The sequence below is a fragment of the Streptopelia decaocto genome, assembly GCF_964273445.1.
Source record: "Streptopelia decaocto genome assembly, chromosome: 15".
NCBI lineage: Eukaryota > Metazoa > Chordata > Aves > Columbiformes > Columbidae > Streptopelia > Streptopelia decaocto.
Window position 1 is genome coordinate 14,680,414 of NC_138670.1, and position 20,731 is coordinate 14,701,144.

Here is a 20,731-nt window from a genome sequence, read left to right on the forward strand (position 1 = left end):
TCCCTGGAAACTTTGGGCCACTCAGATCAAGATGTCCCATCTCTGCTCCCAAGATGTCCCATCCCTGGACACTTTGGGCCAACAAGATGTAGGATTTCCCATCTCTGGAATCTTTGGGCCACCAATACCTAAAATGTTCTATCCCTGGACCCCTTAGATCACCAAGAGTTAAGATGTCCCATCCCTGGACACTTTGGGGACACCAAGACCCAGGATGTCCCATCTCTGGACCCAAGATGTCCCATCTCCAGCCCCCTTGGGCCACCAAGACCTAAAGTTCCCCAGCCCATGGACCACCCAGGCCAACATGTCAATTCTGTGGATACTTTGGCCACCAAGACCAAGATGTCCCGTCTCTGGACCCCTTTTGGCTACCAAGACCAGCATGTCCTATATCCAGCCACCTTGGGCCACCAAAACGATGTCCCATCTCTGGACCACTTGGGCCACCGAGAGCCCGGATGTCCCATCTCTGGACATTGTGAGGCCACCAAGACCCCAGATATCTCATCCCTGGAGCCAGATTGTCCCATCTCCAGCCCCCTTAAGCCATCAAGAGCCAAAATTTCTCATCCCTTTATCCCTTGCATTACTCAGGGCAAGATGTCCCATCCCTGGGGCCCTTAGGCCACCAAGACCTAAAATGTTGCATCCATCCAATGGGTTGTGGGGGATCTCCAATGGGTTTAGGGATCTCCAATGGGCTGGGGAATCTCCAATGGGTGGGGGGGATCTCCATGGGGTTGGAGGATCTCCAATGGGTTTGGGAAGATCTCCAGTGGGTTAGGGGGATCTCCAGTGAATTGGAGGACCTGCAATGGGTTTGGGGGGCTCTCCAGTGGGTTTGGGGGGATCTCCAATGGGTTTGGGGATCTCCAGTGGGTTGGGGGGGATCTCCTATGGGTTGGGTTAGGGGATCTCCAATGGGTTTTGGGGGATCTCCAATGGGATCTCCCATGGTTGGATTGAGGGACATCCAGTGGGCTGAGGGGTCTCCCATGGGTTTGGGGGGGATCTCCAATGTGTTTGGGGGAATCTCCAGTGGGTTGGGGGGGATCTCCAATGGGTTGGGGGATCTCCAATGGGTTGGGAGATCTCCAATGGGTTGGGAGATCTCCAAGGGGTTTTGGGGGGATCTCCAGTGCATTCAGGGATTTCCAAAGGGTTGGGTTGGGGGATCTCCAATGCATTGGGGGGATCTCCCATGCGTTTGGGGGGTCTCCATTGGGTTGGGGAATCTCCAATGGGATTGGGGGGATATCCAGTGGGTTGGGGGATCTCCAATGGGTTTGGGAGGACCTCCAGTGGGTTAGGGGGATCTCCAGTGAATTGGAGGACCTGCAATGGGTTTGGGGGGAGCTCCAATGGGTTTGGGGAACTCCAATGGGTTTGGGGGGCTCTCCAGTGGGTTTGGGGGGATCTCCAATGGGTTTGGGGATCTCCAGTGGGTTGGGGGTGATCTCTCTATGGGTTGGGTTAGGGGATCTCCAATGGGTTTGGGGGGATCTCCCATGGTTGGATTGAGGGATATCCAGTGGGCCGGGGGGTCTCCCATGGGTTTGGGAGGGATCTCCAATGTGTTTGGGGGGATCTCCAGTGGGTTGGGGGGGATCTCCAATGGGTTGGGGGATCTCCAATGGGTTGAGAGATCTCCAAGGGGTTTGGGGGGATCTCCAGTGGGTTCAGGGATCTCCGAAGGGTTGGGTTAGGGGATCTCCAATGCGTTGGGGGGATCTCCAATGGCTTGGGGGATCACCAATGGGTTGGGGGTATCTCTAGTGGATTGGGGGATCTCCAATGGGTTGAGGGGATATCCAGTGGGTTGTGGGAACTCCCATGGTTTTGGGGGGTCTCCAATGGGTTTGAGGGGATCTCCAATGGGTTGAGGGGTCTCCCATGGTTGGGTTGGGGGGGTCTCCAATGGGTTGGGGGATCGCCAATGGGTTAAGGAATCTCCCATAGTTGGGTTTGGGGGATCTCCAATGGGTTGGGGGGATATCCAATGGGTTGGGGGATCTCCAATGATTTGGGGGATCTCCAGTGGGTTGGGGGATTGTGAGAGTTGGTCTGAAGATGGAGCAGTATTTGCCTGACCATCACCATCAAGAACTGAGAGAACTGAGGCCCTGACTGAAAGAACAGAAGGACAATGACTTGGAGAGAGGCCCGAGGAGAAGCATTGTGTTGAACTGGTTTCTCCAGTACGGGGGGGGCTCCTGCTTACAATGGCTGCTGTGTGGACTTTGCTGCTGCTTCAGCCAAACCAGCCCCCGCCTCCTGAAAGCTATTGTCATGAGGGTCTCTTTGACCCAGGGACAATAGCTGCCATCCAGAAGATGTGTTCTCACCTGCAGCCTCAGTTACACGTGTCCCTCACCTGCTCCCTCAATCAATGGCCAACGAAAAGGAGCATGCCCAGCAGCTCGCCAAGGGTCCTGAGGTCACCCAGTGGACCAGAGAGAGACCCCTGAATGCTGGACATGTTGGCAAAAGAAAGCGTGGATCTTTCGAGCCTGCGCAGTACGAGCCTGGGTTGCGAAATCAAGGCGGAGACTGGCCTAAAACAATAGGAGCAAGGGGGGGTGAAGAAGGATAAAAGGTGACTCCAGAATGGACACTGTTGAAGACCTTCCCACCAGAGGATCCTGAACCACGGCGGAGAACCGGCAGGACCAGAGGGACCAGAGGGACGCTTCTGGAACTGGACTGGTGATAAACGCAACCTCATTTCTCATCTTTACCTTTACTTTTCCCCGTTTCTTTCCCCTTTCTCTTTCTTACTCTCTCTCTATCACGTGCCGCTTTACGGGCAAATTAATAAAGTAACGCTATTTGATTGAATTATAATCCCTTGGTTTTTTGGTCACCTTAATTTTGCACTCTGAGATCAAGTTAGAAGAACCATCACGAGTCCATCATCGAATGGACCGTGACACCCGCCCGCTCCCATCCCTCCCGTACCTGCACACAAGCGCTGCCCCGACACAAACCTGCGCTGACACCCCGGCGAGGCAGCAGGAGGGCAGGGCGGGGGCTGCAAGCAGCAGGAGGACGGGGTCCCAGGGCTGCCGTGGGGCCTCACAGCCCCTGCTCAGGAAGAACACGGCTCTGTGGCTGTGACAAGAGTGCTCGGGGTCTGTGACGGCCCAAGGCAGCAGGAGCAGCCCATGGAGACTGTGGCCCTGGCAGAGCCAGAGGAGAGGGAACCCCAGCCCTGCGTGTCCCAGAAAGTGGCTCCGCACCCTGTGCCGGGCACTGGGGAGCACAGCTGCCTGCTGACCATCGTGGGAGGTGATCTGGGGTGTGATCCCCTCTGGGGCATCTGGAGTTTAAAGGGCACGGTGATGACCTTAGGGCTCACATCTGTGGGGTCACAGCCAGGACTTACCCTGGCACAGCAGCTCTGTCATGGCCTCTGCACTGTGGGACCAGCCTGGCCCAGGCAGGGCCTGGGGAAAGAGCAGCTGGGGAATCTTGGGGTGAAGAGATGGGCACTGGGGAGCATCATGGGACCTGTTAGAGAGTCATTTTGACTAGGAACTGCCTGTGGCAAGCAGGATGGAAACCACCCCAGGGGTGTTTTTTGGTCTCTGCTGCCCCTGATCAAACTCAGGAAGATTTCCTGACGCCTGGGCAGACACAAACCAGCTCCAAGTCAAAGTCCACCAACACTTTCAATAAGAACAAATATGATACACAGTGGAAAAAAGGGGAAAGTAGAGGAAACTCTGTGCTGTTTGTGCTGCCCATGGGCAAAGGGAGGCAGTTCCCAGTGCCACCCAGCTCTGTCACAGCCTTTGTGTGTCACACATGTGCCAGAGAGATCTCTTCAGCGTCATCATAGCCCGTGCTCCCCGGGGACAGGGACGCGGTGTCTCCTTCAGCTCCAGGGACCCCGGCACTTCCCTGGGAGCACAGGCTGCCCCCTGCAAGCAGCAATGCCGGACATTGCAGCTCACCCCATGGGGTCTGTGCATCACCTTCCCCCCTGCTCCTCACCACACTCAGCTCCTTCTCCCACCCTTCAGTCCCTCCACGGGAAACTCCTGGGGCAGGTTCCCCCTTCCCGGGAGGTTTAGGTCTCAGTGCAGCAGCAACCAGGGTGGCAGTGGGATGGCACCCCAGGAACCAGCAGCGCTGAGTTTCCCTCTCACCTCTGGGTGCATCGCTGGGTCCTTCTCCCTCCGCTGGCACCCTGGGCATTTCCTGAGCTCCCTGTCCAGGGTCATCGTCCTCCCCAGGGTGAGAAACCTCCCTGGCATCAACAGAGCCATCCACTGGGTCACCCCCAGGCAGAACAGGAACATCTGAAAAGAGAGGGGAGCTGGTGACAGTGAGAAGATACATCCTGCAGAGCAGAGGATGGGAGGAGCTGGGGTTGGCAGCAGCACAGGAGACCCCCAGGTCTTCCCCTTCTCTGATGGTGACACTCAGTGACACGTCTGTCCTTCACTTGTCTGCAGGCAGATCACCCCCTTCCTACTTCATTACCTGGTGCTGATCCCAGACCATCCTCCTCCTCTCGGTGCCCAGGGTAGGGCTGCAGCTGGGTCAGGGACTGCTCTGAAGAGGAGCCTGGAGAGATGTGCAGTGAGAGTTATGGGGCGAGCCCACTGACCTTGTTCGTGGCCAGTGCTGCTGGGGAAGGGGGGACCCACAGAGCTGGGGCTGCATGGGGAGGAGGGCTGGGAATTCACCCTGCTCCCCTGGGACAAGCCCTGTCTCAAAGGTGCTCCCAGAGCTGCCCCAGGACAGCTCTTCCCTCACTCGTCAACGGGTGCAGGGGCAGGAAGAGTGGGGCTGTGCAGCTGCGATGGGCAAAGCGGGTTGGGAGGCAGCTCCTCTCCCGGGCCCAGGGCTGGGGTGCTCTCCCCACAGACCACACAGCCCCAGCACTGCAGGGACCACGGGCTGGGGGCTTCAGGGGATCAGCCCTGGGGAGGGGCCAGGGGAAAGGGTCCTGCAGATGTGCCCACACCCACCTGAGTGACCAAACCTTGCCTGCTTTTCCCACGCTGGGCTGTGACCGATCTCCTCGTACACGGCCTCGGGGAAGAGCTCCTGGGCTGTCCTGGAGCCTGGGGACAGAGGCAAAGCTGGCATGGAGCAGGCAGAGGGGCAATGGGACCCCACTGTGCTCCCCAAAACTGTTCCTTGTCCCAGCCCAGGACTGCTCCAACAGCACAGCCCCAGGGTGCTGTCCAGGAACAGCTGCCACATCCCCAGTGAGGGCCACATCACTGTGGAGATGATCTGGGGTAGCATCACCCTCACATCTGCCCCTTGGAGACAGCGCTCGAGCCCCTCTGGCCCCTGGGTCACCCCCTTGTCTGACCCCAGAGCAGCTCCCGTGTTTCCCCTCCACCTGGAGCCGACCCCTGTCTGCCCCACGAGTCCGTAGCAGGGCCCCTGTCCTACCAAGGGCAGACAGGGCTGGGCAGAGGGTCAGCCTGGGGCCTGACTCCATGGAGATGGGCCCTGCTGCCCTGTGTTCCTCCTGTCTTCTCCTTTGCCCCAGAGCACCCTCCAGCACTACCCAGAGCACTGCCAGCCTTGGCCATCTCCCCCAGAATAACTTCTCCCCAAGGACGACATCTCCCCCAGTATAACATCTTCCCCAGGATAACTTCTCCCCCAGGATAACTTCTCCTCCAGGATAACATCTCCTACAGTCCTGCTCTGCCATGTCTCTCCTTGCCCCATCTCTTGCTCCCACCACCTCTGGGCTCTCTCCAGCCCTTTGCTGCTGGTGCCCTATGGCCAGAGAGTCAATGGGGTGTGTGGGACAGGTGGCAGCACACAGTCTCCTCCCCTCAGCTCTGCTTATGCCCCTTACTGACCCCCCGCAGCACCCCCAGCCCTTCCAGGAGGCATCACTGGGAGCTCTGTGGAAGGACCCACCTCTGCGCCCAGCCCTGGCCCTGAGCGCTTGCCTGGCCAGCAGGGCCAGGAGCAGGCAGAGAAGGGCCCCCAGGATGATGCAGATGATGACGGGCACTGAGATTCTCTCACTGACAGTCGGACGGCCCCGGGTGGGATCTGCACAGGCAAGAACATGGAAGAACAGCACCAGCCCTGGGAGAGGTGGAGGCAGCACCAGACCTGACCCCCATCACACAAGGCAGCAGAGAGTGGAGGGCCCCAGGGGGGATGATGGAGAAGCTTCCACCCTGCTGACTGAATTTCACCCCCTCCTCAACCCCCACACAACCACTCCCTCCTGGGAGTTTCATGCTCCAGCAAGGAGCCCCTTGCACCCCACTGTGGGTCAGAGCCCGGCCCTGGGATACCCAGCCCTGGGGAGGACGAGTTACCTGCTCGGGGTGGGGATGCTGCTGTCCTGGGTGCAGCTGCAGAGGAGGAAAAGGAGAGCTGGGCTGAGAGGGTGGGAGTGCACGTACCAGGGAGCCTCCCCTGCAACACCCCAGTGTGTGTCTGTAGTGTCCCTGACACATCCCACCCCAATTGCCCCTCCCGTAGTGCTAGAAAGGGACCCAGGACAGGGCCCAGGGCCTCTGCTCTGGGCGGCGGGCAGGGTGGCACAGGCAGCCGGGGATGGATGGTCCTGGAGCTGCAGGGCCCCACGGCAGTGGCCCAAGGACACCCAGTTCCACCGAGGCTGCTCCCTGCTTGGCACCAGGCTGCTGAACCCCACAGGAACGTTCCTGCTCTCGGGAGCTCAGGGGCTGTGCCAGGACCAAGCGGGTGAAAGGCCTTTCCCAGCTCCCTGACAATACCTGACCAAGGGGTCCCAGCCCCCGCTCACCCGAGCAGCGCACGGCAGCGTCTTCCTTATGCCGGCAAGCACGTCCGTCCCCAGGCCGGGCCCAGCAGTCCTGCAGAGACGACTCCGTCCCCCGGCACTCCACCCGCTCCAGCCAGATGGGGCCCTGGCCCACCCCAAAAGCAGCCTCATGCAGGGCAGACACTGCGGGGCCACAGCCCAGCTGCCTGCACACCACCTGGGCATCCTGCATGTCCCAGGAGTCATCGCACACTGTCCCCCAGGAGCCGCGATGCCAGAGCTCCACTCTGCCCGAGCACCCGTCCTCGCCTCCCACGGCACGGATCTTCTCCCTGTCTGGAGAAGGCAAAGAGCTCCCATGGCACTCAGACAGCAGAGGAGCCAGGCAAGAGGAGCACGAGGAGGAGCAGCTCCCTACCTGTGCAGCTGCTGGAGTTGGGGCACGGGGCCAAAGGCTCTGGGGGCATTTCTGGGCGTCCCCCTGAAGAAGGAAACACTGTGGTGAAGGGGCTGGCTCAGGGGATTGTGCAGAAGAGAGCGGGGCTGAGCTCTGCTTGTGCCTGTGTGTGCCATCTTGGTCACAGAGCAGCAGGAGGGTGTCCATGGAGGGGAGACTCCTCTGAACCCTCTCTGGTCTCTGCTGAGACCACTTGGAGATGTCGCTGCTCCCCCAGGCGCTGCTGGGTGGCAACTGCTCCCGGACATGTGGGACACTGAGAACTGTGGTCACATCTGTGCCACCAGCAGCACAAGAGTCTGACATGGCAAGGAAAACCCCTCCAAGCTCTTTCTCTGCATTTGGCCATGCCCAGAGGGGAGCAGAAGCTGGGGTGGCACCGGTGCCCGAGTGGCTCAGAGTTACCATTGCAGGTGATGTGGGTCTCTTCTCGCAGGCTATCGCACGACTGTGGGTCCCAGGGGGTAGATGGACACTGCCAAAAAGAGATGTTTCCCTCTCCACACTGCACGTAATCCAGCCAGGCAGTGCCAGACACCCTGCCATAGGGCAGGCCTGCTTCCAGGGATCCTCCGTCCCCGCAGCCCAGCTCCTTGCACACCAGTGACACTGTGTCAGGAGTCATCGAGTTGGAGCAAACACTCCCCCATGTCCCGTTGTAGAAAACCTGGAGGCGCCCGGAGCAGCCGTCACTGTTCTCCAGCCTCAGGGCCACGAACTCTGGGAGGAAAGGCAGCAAGAGAACAGGCTGGTGTGGGGCTGTGGGAGCCAGGACACCCCTGCGCTCCCCAGGCCCCCAGCCAGGCAGGGCAGGGCCAGCAAGTCCCCCTCGCACCCAGGGCATAGAGAAGTCCCTGATGGACACAGCCCCTGCTCTCCCTGCTCACCCTGGGGGACACTGAGCTCCCCAGGGACCCCGCTGAACTGAGGACACCCGTGCATGGGTGTACGTAGCAGGGCTCAGGCAGGGGCTCAGCCAGAGACAGCCTTGGCCATGCCCGGCTTTCCCTGCGTCCTGGCCCCCCGGGAACCATCCCGGCACAGCTCCCGGCACACACCTGAGCACATGACGCCCGCGTCCTCTTTGTGCCCGCAGTCGTGCTGCCCCCAGGGCCCGGCAGCGCAGTCCCAGAGAGCAGCTTCGGCCCCGGAGCAGTTCACACCGTCCAGCCAGATCCGCCCGGAGCCTTCCCCGAAGCGAGCAGAGCCGGCCGCCTCCACCGCCCCTCCGCAGCCCAGCTGGTGGCAAACGACGGCGGCATCAGACAGGTCCCAGCCATCGTCACAGACGGTCCCCCAGCTGCCCTGGTAGTAGATCTCCACTCTCCCTGCGCAGCGACCGGGCCCGTTCACCAGCCGGACCCGCCGGCTCCCTGCAGTGGGGAGAAAGCCCAGGAGCTGTCAGGGGGTGGCTGCCCCCCACCCCATCATCTGGGGGCTCGTGCAGCGCCGCTCACCCCAGCAAATGACTCCCACGTCCTCCACAACCCCTCCCAGCAGGGCACTCCCGGGCAGGGAGGTGTTGCAGAGGGTCAGGCTGGCCTCGTGCCCTGCGCACCGGACCCCTCGCAGCCCCACGGGGCCCGTCCCTCGCTCAGGCTTTGGGGGGCTGTAGGCTTTTTCTGCCTCTCCACACTGCAGCTGCCGGCACACCACGCTGGCCTCCCGCACGTCCCACTGGTCGTCCAACACTCTGCCCCACGTCCCGCGCTGGAAGATCTCCACTCGCCCGTCGCACCGGCTCCCGCCGCCCACCAGCCGCAGGGACGCAGAGTCGGCCGGGCCTGGCGAGAGCAGAGGAGCCACAGCCATCAGTGGCACCGGGCAGCACGGCAGCCCCTGGGGAGGAGGGCAAGGGGGGTGTCCGACCAAACAGGGCGAGAGCGAGCCCTGTGCTGACAAGAAGCGAGGGCAAAGCCCAGGCCCTGTCTGCAGCTCACACCGGGTCTGCGGCTGCGGGTGGTGGGATGAGGCTCTGCAGGGCTCTCTGTGGGGATGGGATGTGTTTGTCTGCAGCCACAGGGATGGAGCAGAGCCCCACCAGCCTGTCCTGGGCTCATCCTATGGAACCCGGGCTGGGCAGTGGTACCAGGGCCTAAGGCGCTGCCCTGGGGACAGGTGTCTGTGTCTGTTCAGACCTCAGCTCTCCCAGAGCAGAGCGGTCAGTCTGAGCAGGGAAAGCCCCCCAGGGATCCTCCAGGGAGAAATTCAGCCTGGTGCTGCCATGGGACCCCTGCTTGGGGTGGCCGTGTCTCACACAAAGGGAAACAGAGCTAATGCACCGTTTTCCCAGCACTCACCTGAGCAAATGACAGCAGCGTTGTTCCCGGGGGAGCACGGGGAGGCCCCCAGGGTGGCCACTGGGCACTGTCCCAGGTGGGCTTCAGTCCCGTCACAGTGGAATGAGTCTCTCCAGACAGGGCCAGTCTCTCTCCCAAAATGCTCTCCTCCAGGAATGGACTCCGCAAACCCACAGTTGAGTTGACGACACAGAACGTGGGCATCCGAGAGATCCCAGCGGGAGGCACAGAGGGTCCCCCAGCTCCCCAGCACCTGGACCTCCACCCTCCCCGCACACACTGTGCTGCCGTTCACCAGCCTGAACCCTGTGTACTCTGGGGACAGAGGAGGAGAGAATCACAGAATCACATAATGTTAGGGATTGGAAGGGACCTCAAAGCTCATCCAGTCCAACCCTCCCGCTGGAGCAGGAACACCCAGATGAGGTTACACAGGAAGGTGTCCAGGTGGGTTTTGAATGTCTCCGGAGCAGGAGACTCCACAACCACCCTGGGCATCCTGGTCCAGTGTTCTGTTACCCTCACTGCAGACCACGCTCCCTCAGTTTAGCTATGAGGATGCTGTGGGAGACTGTGTCAAATGCCTTATTCAAGTCAAGGTAGACCACATCCACCACTCTGCCATCATCCATCCACCTTGTTATGTCCTCATAACACTCAATGAGGTTGGTGAAGCACGACTTCCCCTTGGTTAAGCCATGTTGACTGCCCCTAATGACCCTCTTATCCTTGATATGCCTTGAGATGACACCAAGGAGAAGTTGTTCCATCAGTTTCCCAGGGACAGAGGTGAGGCTGACCGGTCTATAGTTACCCGGGTCCTCCTTCTTGCCCTTTTTGAAGACTGGAGTGACATTTGCTTTCCTCCAATCCTCGGGCACCTCTCCCGTCTCCCAAGACTTGGCAAAGATGATGGAGAGCGGTCCAGCAATGACCTCAGCCAGCTCCCTCAGCACCCGCGGGTGCATCTCATCCCGATCCATGGATTTATGGATGTCCAGATTGCCTAACTGCTCCCTAACCCAGTCCTCATCAACCCAGGCAAACTCCTCCATTGTCCTGCCTTCCTCTGGGGCCTCAGTGGTGCAGGGCTCCTAGGACAGCCATGGGAGAGTAGACAGAGACAAAGAAGCATTCAGAGAGGGCAGGTTGGTGCTTTTGTACCCTTGGTAGCTGGTAGAAAGGCCAGAGGGACAGAGGCCCTTCTTCTCCTTCTGCATGGTTTTCATGCTGCAGACTGTCCCATGACCCCTCCGGCCCTACACCCACCCAGCACAGTCCTTGCTCTGTCCCCAACCCCCGGCACAGCCCCAGCATTCAGCACCCCACCCCGAGTCCTCACGTGTGCAGCTGACAGCAGCGCTGTTCATCTGGGGGCAGGCCTGGTCCCTGGAGGACCCCGTGGGGCAGGAGGACAGGAGGGACTCATTCCCCACACACTGCAGCTCTCCATCCCACACGGGACCAGCCCCTTCTCCAAAGTGACCTCCTCCAGACACAGGCAGGGCCCCGCCGCACTGCAGCTCCCTGCAGACCAGCTCAGCAGCCTTGGGGCCAAAGCGGGAACCACAAACAGTTTTCCACTGGTTCCCATCACGGATCTGCACACGTCCTGAGCAGCGGCTCTTCCCGTCCACCAGACGGACAAATCCTGGAAAAAAACACCAAAAAACCTGGGAGTTCCCGGAGCCCTCTGGCACTTACTTGCCCACTTCCCACATCATCTCGAAGGAATCCCTGGACAAACCGCACATTGCACATCCCAGCAGAAGCTGTTGGGGGAGTGTTGGTGCCACAAACACGTCCAAGGCTCCTCCGCCCCTTCTCTACAGCACCAGAGCACTCGAGGTGTGTGTCTGCCACACACTCACAGCCACAGGTGTGCTCAGACAAAGGGTCCCACACAAGGTCCTCTGTGCTGCCCGGCACGCTCCCCCAGCACTGCAGCCATGTGAGCCGTTGGGGTCCAGGAGAACTGGCCCAGATGATGACGAAGCTGCAGCTGCTCAGCGCCTGCAGAGCCTGGGCCAGGAAGGACCATCATCACCTGGGTGCCACCAGAGGCTCACTCTGATCCCAGGGTGTTCCTGGGCTGTTGGGAAATTCCTTTTAGGTGGGAGATGTCCCAGAGCACAGAAATGGAGCAGCTGTTATCACAGCTGGTGCTTTCCAGAGCCCTCCCCTGCCTGCTCCAGGGGGATGTTCTCATCCAGGGACACCGTGCTCTGCCCAGGGGTGCACAGGTCCAAGGCCAATGGCCAGGCTGGGGACAGGAGACCCACATGTCCCCCTGGCCTCCCGCTGCCTCAGAGGGTGACAGCAGCACAGACGAGAGTCAGTAAGTGCTGGCAAAGAGCCTGTTTCATGGGTCAGTGGGGGGAGCTGTAGGCAGGCAGGAGGGGCCTGGCAGCAGGTCAGCGCTGCCTGCATGGGGTCCTGTCCCCACAGGGCTGTCACAGCTTTCCCCAGGGACCAGTTACACCAGCAATGACAGTTCCATCTCAGCAGCATGATTGCCATACTGGGCCCTACTCCAGCATGTTTGTTGCTCCCTATGGCACAGCCAGTGCCCTTCCATCATCCCAGCACCAAAGGTAGGGAACAAACTGACCCCTTACCTGAACACGTCACTCCAGCGTCGAAATTGTGCACACAGTTATGTTCACCCCATCCTGCATGTTTACAGTCAGACAGGGCAGATTCGGTGCCATTACAGCCAACATCATCCATCCAAATGGGGCCAGATCCTGGCCCAAAGCGTCCATACTGAGGAGCTCCAATAGCAGATCCACAGCCCAGCTGCTTACAAACCACTGCTGCATCGTTCATGCCCCAGTAGTCACCACACACGGTCCCCCACTGTCCCCGGTGTTTCACCTCCACTCTCCCAGCACAGCGCCTGCCACCATCCGCCAGCCTCACCTCCACAGCACCTTCAAACACTGACACGGGACCAGTCAGATCAGCGTCAAGCCCCAGCACTGTGGGTGTCAGGGTGGGAGCCCCCTCCCGTCCAGGCTGTCCCCAGTATGGTGCAGAGGTCCCTTCTATCCCCATGGACCGTGCAAGGCTGGGGTGAGCAGCTCCAGCCCTGCTGGGTCATTTGTGACTCTAGAGCTTTCAGCACTTCCTTCTACCCTAACAGACCCTTCAACCTGCCCCTGGCCCAGGCCCACCTAGAGCACCCACTCCTCCCCAGCCAGCACCCTGGGAAGAGACCTGTCCCCAGGGATCCCCAAGCACACGCTGCTGCTTCTCCCAGGGCCCCCAGCTCAGCTGGGCCACAGTCTACCCGGGGCAACTCCCAGCTCATCATCTCAGGCCTTTGTGTATCCCCTGTGGAGCAACATGTTGATCCCAGGGAGGCCTACCGGCCCATGTCCCTTTTTTGTCCTTGGGCATCAGCCCAGTCCTGCCCTTGTCTGTGATCCCCAGGAGGGTCACGCCTCTGCCAGCCTGTGGGAAGAGATGCCCCAGTTCCCCTGTCTCCACAATCCCAAACTGTCCCCTCCTCACGCTGGGTTTCATCCCAGCGTTCAGCACCCCACCCCGAGTCCTCACGTGTGCAGCTGACAGCAGCGCTGTTCATCTGGGGGCAGGCCTGGTCCCTGGAGGACCCCGTGGGGCAGGAGGACAGGAGGGACTCATTCCCCACCCGCTGAAGCTCTCCATCCCACATGGGACCAGCCCCTTCTCCAAAGTGACCTCCTCCAGACACAGGCAGGGCCACGCCGCACTGCAGCTCCCTGCAGACCAGCTCAGCAGCCTTGGGGCCAAAGCGGGAACCACAAACAGTTTTCCACTGGTTCCCATCACGGATCTGCACACGTCCTGAGCAGCGGCTCTTCCCGTCCACCAGACGGACAAATCCTGGAAAAAAACACCAAAAAACCTGGGAGTTCCCGGAGCCCTCTGGCACTTACTTGCCCACTTCCCACATCATCTCCAAGGAATCCCTGGACAAACCGCACATTGCACATCCCAGCAGAAGCTGTTGGGGGAGTGTTGGTGCCACAAACACGTCCAAGGCTCCTCCGCCCCTTCTCTACAGCACCAGAGCACTCGAGGTGTGTGTCTGCCACACACTCACAGACACAGGTGTGCTCAGACAAAGGGTCCCACACACGGTCCTCTGTGCTGCCCGGCACGCTCCACCAGCACCGCAGCCGTGTGAGCCGTTGGGGTCCAGGAGAACTGGCCCAGATGATGACGAAGATGCAGCTGCTCAGCCCCTGCAGAGCCCAGGCAGGACCATCATCACCTGGTGCAACCAGAGGCTCACTCTGATCCCAGGGTGTTCCTGGGCTGTTGGGAGGTTCCTTTTAGGTGGGAGATGTCCCAGAGCACAGAAATGGAGCAGCTGTTATCACAGCTGGTGCTTTCCAGAGCCCTCCCCTGCCTGCTCCAGGGGGATGTTCTCATCCAGGGACACCGTGCTCTGCCCAGGGGTGCACAGGTCCAAGGCCAATGGTCAGGCTGGGGACAGGAGACCCGCATGTCCCCCTGGCCTCCCGCTGCCTCAGAGGGTGACAGCAGCACAGACGAGAGTCAGTAAGTGCTGGTATAGACCCTATTTCATGGGTCAGTGTGGGGAGCTGTGGGCAGGCAGGGGGAGCTGTGGGCAGGCAGGAGGGGCTGGGCAGCAAGTCAGCGCTGCTGGCATGGGGTCCTGTCCCCACAGGGCTTTCTCAGCTTTCCCCAAGGACCGGTCACAGCAGCAATGATAGTTCCAGCTCAGCAGCATGACTGGGCACACTGAGCCCAGGTCCAGCATGTTTGTTTTTTTTTCCTGAGGGCGTAGAGATGTCCCTTCCCCAATCCTATCCCCAGAGTTAGGTATTACGCTGACTTCTTACCTGAACATGTTACTCCAGCATCAAAACTGTGACCACAGTCATGTTCACCCCATCCTGCGTGTTTGCAGTCCGACAGGGAAGATTCGGATCCATCACAGCCGACATCATCAATCCAAATGGGGCCAGATCCCGGCCCAAAGTGTCCATACTGAGGAGCTCCAATAGCAGATCCACAGCCCAGCTGCTTACAAACCACTGCTGCATCGTTCATGCTCCAGTAGTCACCACACACAGTCCCCCACTGTCCCCGGTGTTTCACCTCCACTCTCCCGGCACAGCGCCTGCCGCCATCCGCCAGCCTCACCTCTGCAGCACCTTCAAACACTGACACGGCACCAGTCAGATCAGCGTCAAGCCCCAGTACTGTGGGTGTCAGGATAGAGCCCCCTCCCTTCCAGGCTGTTCCCAGTATGGTGCAGAGATCCCTTCTATCCCTATGGACCGTGCAAGGCTGGGGTGAGCAGCTCCAGCCCTGCTGGGTCATTTGTGACTCTAGAGCTTTCAGCACTTCCTTCTACCCTAACAGACCCTTCAACCTGCCCCTGGCCCAGGCCCACCTAGAGCACCCACTCCTCCCCAGCCAGCACCCTGGGAAGAGACCTGTCCCCAGGGATCCCCAAGCACACGCTGCTGCTTCTCCCAGGGCCCCAAGTTCCCCTGGACCACAGTCTGCCCTGAGTACTTCCAGCTCATCATCTCAGGCCTTTGTGTATCCCCTGTGGAGCAACATGTTGATCCCAGGGAGTCCTACCAGCCCATTGCCCGCTTTGTCCTGGGGCATCAGCCCAGCCCTGCCCTTGTCTGTGATCCCCAGGAGGGTCACGTCTCTACCAGTCTGTGGGAACAGATGCCCCAGTTCCCCTGTCTCCACAGCACCAACTGTCCCCTCCTCACGCTGGGTTTCATCCCAGCGTTCAGCACCCCACCCCGAGTCCTCACGTGTGCAGCTGACAGCAGCGCTGTTCATCTGGGGGCAGGCCTGGTCCCTGGAGGACCCCGTGGGGCAGGAGGACAGGAGGGACTCATTCCCCACACACTGCAGCTCTCCATCCCACATGGGACCAGCCCCTTCTCCAAAGTGACCTCCTCCAGACACAGGCAGGGCCACGCCACACTGCAGCTCCCTGCAGACCACCTCAGCAGCCTTGGGGCCAAAGCGGGAACCACAAACAGTTTTCCACTGGTCCCCATCACAGATCTGCACACGTCCTGAGCAGCGGCTCTTCCCGTCCACCAGACGGACAAATCCTGGAAAAAAACACCAAAAAGCAAATCATACAACCCTGTGGTGAGGCAGGAGGGGTTGGGCAGCTGGTCAGCGCTGCCCGCACGGGGTCCTGTGCCCACAGGGCTGTCACAGCATTCCCCAAGGACCAGTTGCACCAGCAATGACTGTCCCAGCTCAGCAGACTTGTTGGCCACATTTGGACCTGCTCCAGCACGTTTGCTGCTTCCTGAGAGCACAGCCGGGTCCTTCCATCATTCCCAACCCCAAAGGTGGGAACAGGCTGACCCCTTACCTGAACACGTCACTCCAGCATCCTCAAAATGAACACAATTGTGTTCACCCCATCCTTCATGTTTGCAGTCAGACAGGGCAGATTCAGTGCCATTACAGCCAACATCATCCATCCAAATGGGGCCAGATCCTGCCCCAAAGTGTCCATACTGAGGAGCTCCAACAGCAGACCCGCAGCCCAGCTGCTTACAAACCACTGCTGCATCGTTCATGCCCCAGTAGTCACCACACACGGTCCCCCACTGTCCCCGGTGTTTCACCTCCACTCTCCCGGCACAGCGCCTGCCACCGTCCGCCAGCCTCACCTCCGCAGCACCTTCAAACACCAACACGGGATGAGTCAGGAGAGCACCGAGCCCAGTCCTGCAGCTCTGGGGGAACCTCCTGCCTGGGCAGAGTCAGAGGCACCATGGTGGGAGCCCCCTCCCCTGCAGGTCCCCAGAGCAGTGTGAGGTCCATCTGTCCCCACAGCTGCACAATGATGGGGGTGCCCATGTCCAGCCCTGCTCGATCATTCTCCATCCCACCACACAAGGCACCTCTTCCCACCCCAATGGCCACGTACCCCCCACCCATGCCCACCCACACACTGCCCAGCTCTGCACAGGGCACCCACTGCCCCCAGCCCAGCACCCCCTGAACAGCCTCGTGTACCCAGGCCTGCAGCTTCCCATGTAAACCACCTGTCCCAGCACCATCCAAACCAACCCCATCCCCAGGGCGTTCCCTGTTCCCACTGAGATGATCCAGAGGATCTCACATTCCCTCCTCTCCCGTGGCATCAGCCCTGGGCCAGCCCCCCCAGGAAGGACATGTCTCTACTGCAGATGTCCCCGTCCTCTCTCTGGGGGGCAGAAACTGCCCTCATGGGGTCAGGTTTCCCTTTGAACAAGGGGCAGTGAGCAGCACACAAACCCTCTGGGGCAGCCCAGAGGTTGGCAGTGCCCTGGGGATCTCTGGGTGCTGCCATTGCCAGTGAGGCCACCACTGGTCCAGAGGCAGAGTGCTGGGAACAAGGGGTCCCCAAAGGTACCCCAGGACAGGGGGCTGTGAATCCAGCCAGGCACAGAACACTGGAGCCCCGGAAAAGGAGATACTGTCTCTCACCCAGACAGGCACAGGGAAAGGCACAGGCTCCGTGGATCTGAGAACCTTCTGCCCCCTGTCTCAACAGCAGCTGCAAAGGAACCCCATTCCCAGACCCATGACCACACTGGTACCCACTGGCCCTGGGCGGTGGGACAATGAGTCAGCACTTACCCCTGCACAGCTGTACCCAGAGGAGCAGCCACAGCGTCTGAGGGGACACGAGTCCCTCTGTGCCCATCCTGAGCCTCCTGCCCTGATGGCACAGCCCTCTGTGCCGCACTCCCTGCCACAGCTCCAGGGACTCGTGGGACCAATGATGACGGGAGGGCAATATATCTCTGCAGATGCCCCCAGTTACAGGAGGAGCCAATCGAAGCAGCAGCACCTTTTTAGACATTATCGGGAGCTATCTCCCCTCCGACACGGCCCAGTCCTCCAATGAACTTCTCCAGCGCCGTTCATGACCATATATGAGGGACGGCTCCGCTGCAGGTGTCACAGCACTGCAATGGTAGAACATCACAGGACAGGGCTGGTTGTAGTGGGGGAAACAGTTTTTCACCCCTTGAGCTCTGAGTGTGGACCAGGAGCACTGAGCATGTGCTGCGATGGGGACATCCAAGAGCCAGAGGTGAGAGTGTCCAGTCACCCCGGTGCCATAAGACCCAGGGGTCTGGGACTGCACCGGGGCTGTGTCAGGAAGGGAAGGAAACAGCCCCTGTGACAGAGCCCGCTGTGCGGGGAGCAGCAGCTGGGAAAGGGCCTTAGCCCAGGGCAGAGCCCCATCCCAGGAGCGCTGGCTCACCCGCCGCTCCCTGGAGAGCCCGCGGAAGGTCCCTCACAGGAGCTGGAGCTGGGACACGTCCCTGTCCTGGCAGCAGACGTGCAGCCCAGAGGCTCAGACGTGTCCCTGACTGTCAGCGAGTCACCGAGGGGCCGTTATTCCCCACGGGTGGATCAGAGCTGCAGCCTGCAGGTGCACAAACCACAGCCCCCGCGCTCCCCCCGTGGCGCCCGGGCAGGAAGTCTGTGGTTTCCTCCTGGCGCCGTGCCCGGCACATCCCTGCGGTGCCCCCGAGACACCCCCAGCCCGACGGCTGCAGCCAGGGCTGCAGGGGCTGCTCCTTCGGCCTCGCAGGCGCGGGGCTGGGCAGCTCCTGTGCCTGCTGGGGACCCTGTGACAGCACATGGACGGTCGGCACCGAGCTCCATGGCCATGGGGTGTCACCAGTGACGTGAGCACTGCTGCTCCTACTGCCACTGCTGTGTGCTCATTGGTTACACTGACAGTGACCTCACACCCTCTACTGCCACTGCTGTGTGCTCATTGGTTACACTGACAATGACCTCACACCCTCTACTGCCACTGCTGTGTGCTCGTTGGTTATACTGACAATGACCTCACACCCTCTACTGCCACTGCTGTGTGCTCATTGGTTATACTGACAGTGACCTCACAGCCTCTACTGCCATCGTTGTGTGCTCATTGGTTATACTGACAGTGACCTCACACCCTCCACTGCCACTGCTGTGTGATCATTGGTTATACTGACAGTGACCTCACAGCCTCTACTGCCACTGCTGTGTGCTCATTGCTTACACTGACAGTGACCTCACACCCTCTACTGCCACTGCTGTGTGCTCATTGGTTACACTGACAGTGACCTCACACCCTCTACTGCCACTGCTGTGTGCTCATTGGTTACACTGACAGTGACCTCACACCCTCTACTGCCACCGCTGTGTGCTCATTGGTTACTCTGACAGTGACCTCACCAGCCCCTCTAAGGACGTGCACCTGGTCCTGGCCTATCAGCCGTTCAGCCAGGAGCAACATCACTGCCCCTTGTGCTACCATTGGTTGTCACCCAGAAGAGCCTGGATCCATCCTCCTGACACTCCCCCTTTCCATATTGATCCCCATGAATGAGTCACCCCTGAGTCTCCTCTTGTCCACCTCCAGAGCCCCAGCTCCCTCAGCCTTTCCTCACATGGGAGATGCTCCACTCCCTTCAGCATCTTGGTGGCTGCGCTGGACTCTCTCCAGCAGTTCCCTGTCCTGCTGGAACTGAGGGGCCACAACTGGACACAGTATTCCAGATGGGGTCTCACTAGGGCAGAGGATAGGGGCAGGAGAACCTCTCTGACCTACTGACCATCCCCTTCTAACCCACCCCAGGTACCATTGGTCTTTATGGTCTCCCATCCAAGCACTGACGGGGCCCAACTCTGCGTAGCTTCACAGATCAGGCGAGATGGGGCGTTCTCAGGGTGCTATGGCTGTATATATATATGGTCTCCCATCCAAGCACTGGGCGGGCCTGACCCTGCTTAGCTTCCCAGAGCAGATGAGATGGGATGTTCTCAGGGTGATGTGGCTGCATATATTATATGTATATATATATTTTCCTCAAGTATATTCTGGTAGTATCCAAACTAAACCCTTTTTTCAAGGGCAGAGTAGAGGGACAGGTGAACCTCTCTGACCTACTGACCACTCCCTACTAATCCCCGCCAGGCACCATTGGCTTCCTGGCCACAAGGTCTCCCATCCAAGTACTAACCGGGCCCGACCCTGCTTAGCTTCCCAGATCAGCCATTCTCAGGGTGATATGGCTGTATATATCATATATATGTATATGATCCCCAAGCATATCCTGATAGTAACTGAACTAAACCCTTTATTAAAGGGCAGAGTAGAGGGGCAGGAGAACCTCTCTGACCTACTGACCACCCCCTTCTAACCCATCCCAGGTCCCACTGGCTTCCTAGACACAAGGACCCAGTACTGGCTCATGGTCACCCTGCTGTCCCCAGGACCCCCAGGTCCCTTTCCCCTATGCTGCTCTCTAATAGGTCATTCCCCAACTTAGATTGGAAACTGGGGTTGTTCCTGCCCAGATACAAGACTCTACTGAGACCCCAGGGACCTCACCAGCACAACCTGTTTGCTCTGTGCACATGTTGGGGTGACCCCATGTGGCAGCACCCACCCAATCACTTGCTCACACCCCACCAGTGGGATTGGGCAGGAACTGGAAGGGCAGAAGCAAGAAAGAAAACCTCATGGGTCAAGATAAAGACCATTTAATAAGTGGAGAAATAGTTACTGACAGCAGGAGATACATATGCCCAGCCTGTCTCTGAGCAAAGGATGTTTTGAAGAACCCACCTGCCTCCTCAGTTTTATTGCTGACCCTGACATCATATGGTGTGGAATATCCCTTTGGTCAGTTGGGGTCAGCTCTCCTGGCTTCGTCCCCTCCAGCCAGGATCTGGGATCCTGTATCTAGGTAGCTGTATCTCAGCATCCTAGATACAATATCCAAGATACAGTATCCCAGATACAACATTCCAGATACAGCATCCTAGATACATCATCCTAGATACAGCATCCCAGATACAGCATCCCAGGTACAGTATCCTAGATACAGTATCCCAGATACAGCATCCCAGATAGAGCATCCTAGGTACAGTTTCCCAGATACATCATCCTAGATACAGCATCCCAGATACAGCATCCTAGAGTCAGCATCCCAGATACAGCATCCCAGATACGGAATCCCAGATACAACATTCCAGATACAGCATCCTAGATACAGCATCCCAAATACAGCATCCCCGATACAGTATCCTAGATACAGCATCCCAGATACAGCATACTAGATACAGCATCCAAGATACAGCATCCCAGATACAGCATCCGAGGTACAGTATCCCAAATAAGCATCCAGATACAGCATCACAGATGCACATCCTTGATAC

The 20,731-nt window shown here is 59.3% G+C and overlaps 1 protein-coding gene across 1 annotated transcript; it reads right to left on the minus strand.

Annotated features, from left to right (window-relative positions):
• Nucleotides 1-3,609: 3,609 nt before the first annotated feature.
• LOC309446620 (antigen WC1.1-like) lies at nt 3,610-17,204 on the minus strand (the record flags this gene model as incomplete). The annotated part of the gene is made up of 12 exons (XM_082066484.1): nt 3,610-3,671; nt 4,155-4,307; nt 4,492-4,575; nt 4,983-5,078; nt 5,902-6,039; nt 6,767-7,081; nt 7,608-7,922; nt 8,261-8,575; nt 8,660-8,986; nt 9,503-9,817; nt 15,879-16,193; nt 17,138-17,204. 12 exons carry the CDS (start codon nt 17,202-17,204, stop codon nt 3,610-3,612), a joined length of 2,502 nt encoding a protein of 833 aa, XP_081922610.1.
• Between the last annotated feature and the right edge of the window lie 3,527 nt (nt 17,205-20,731).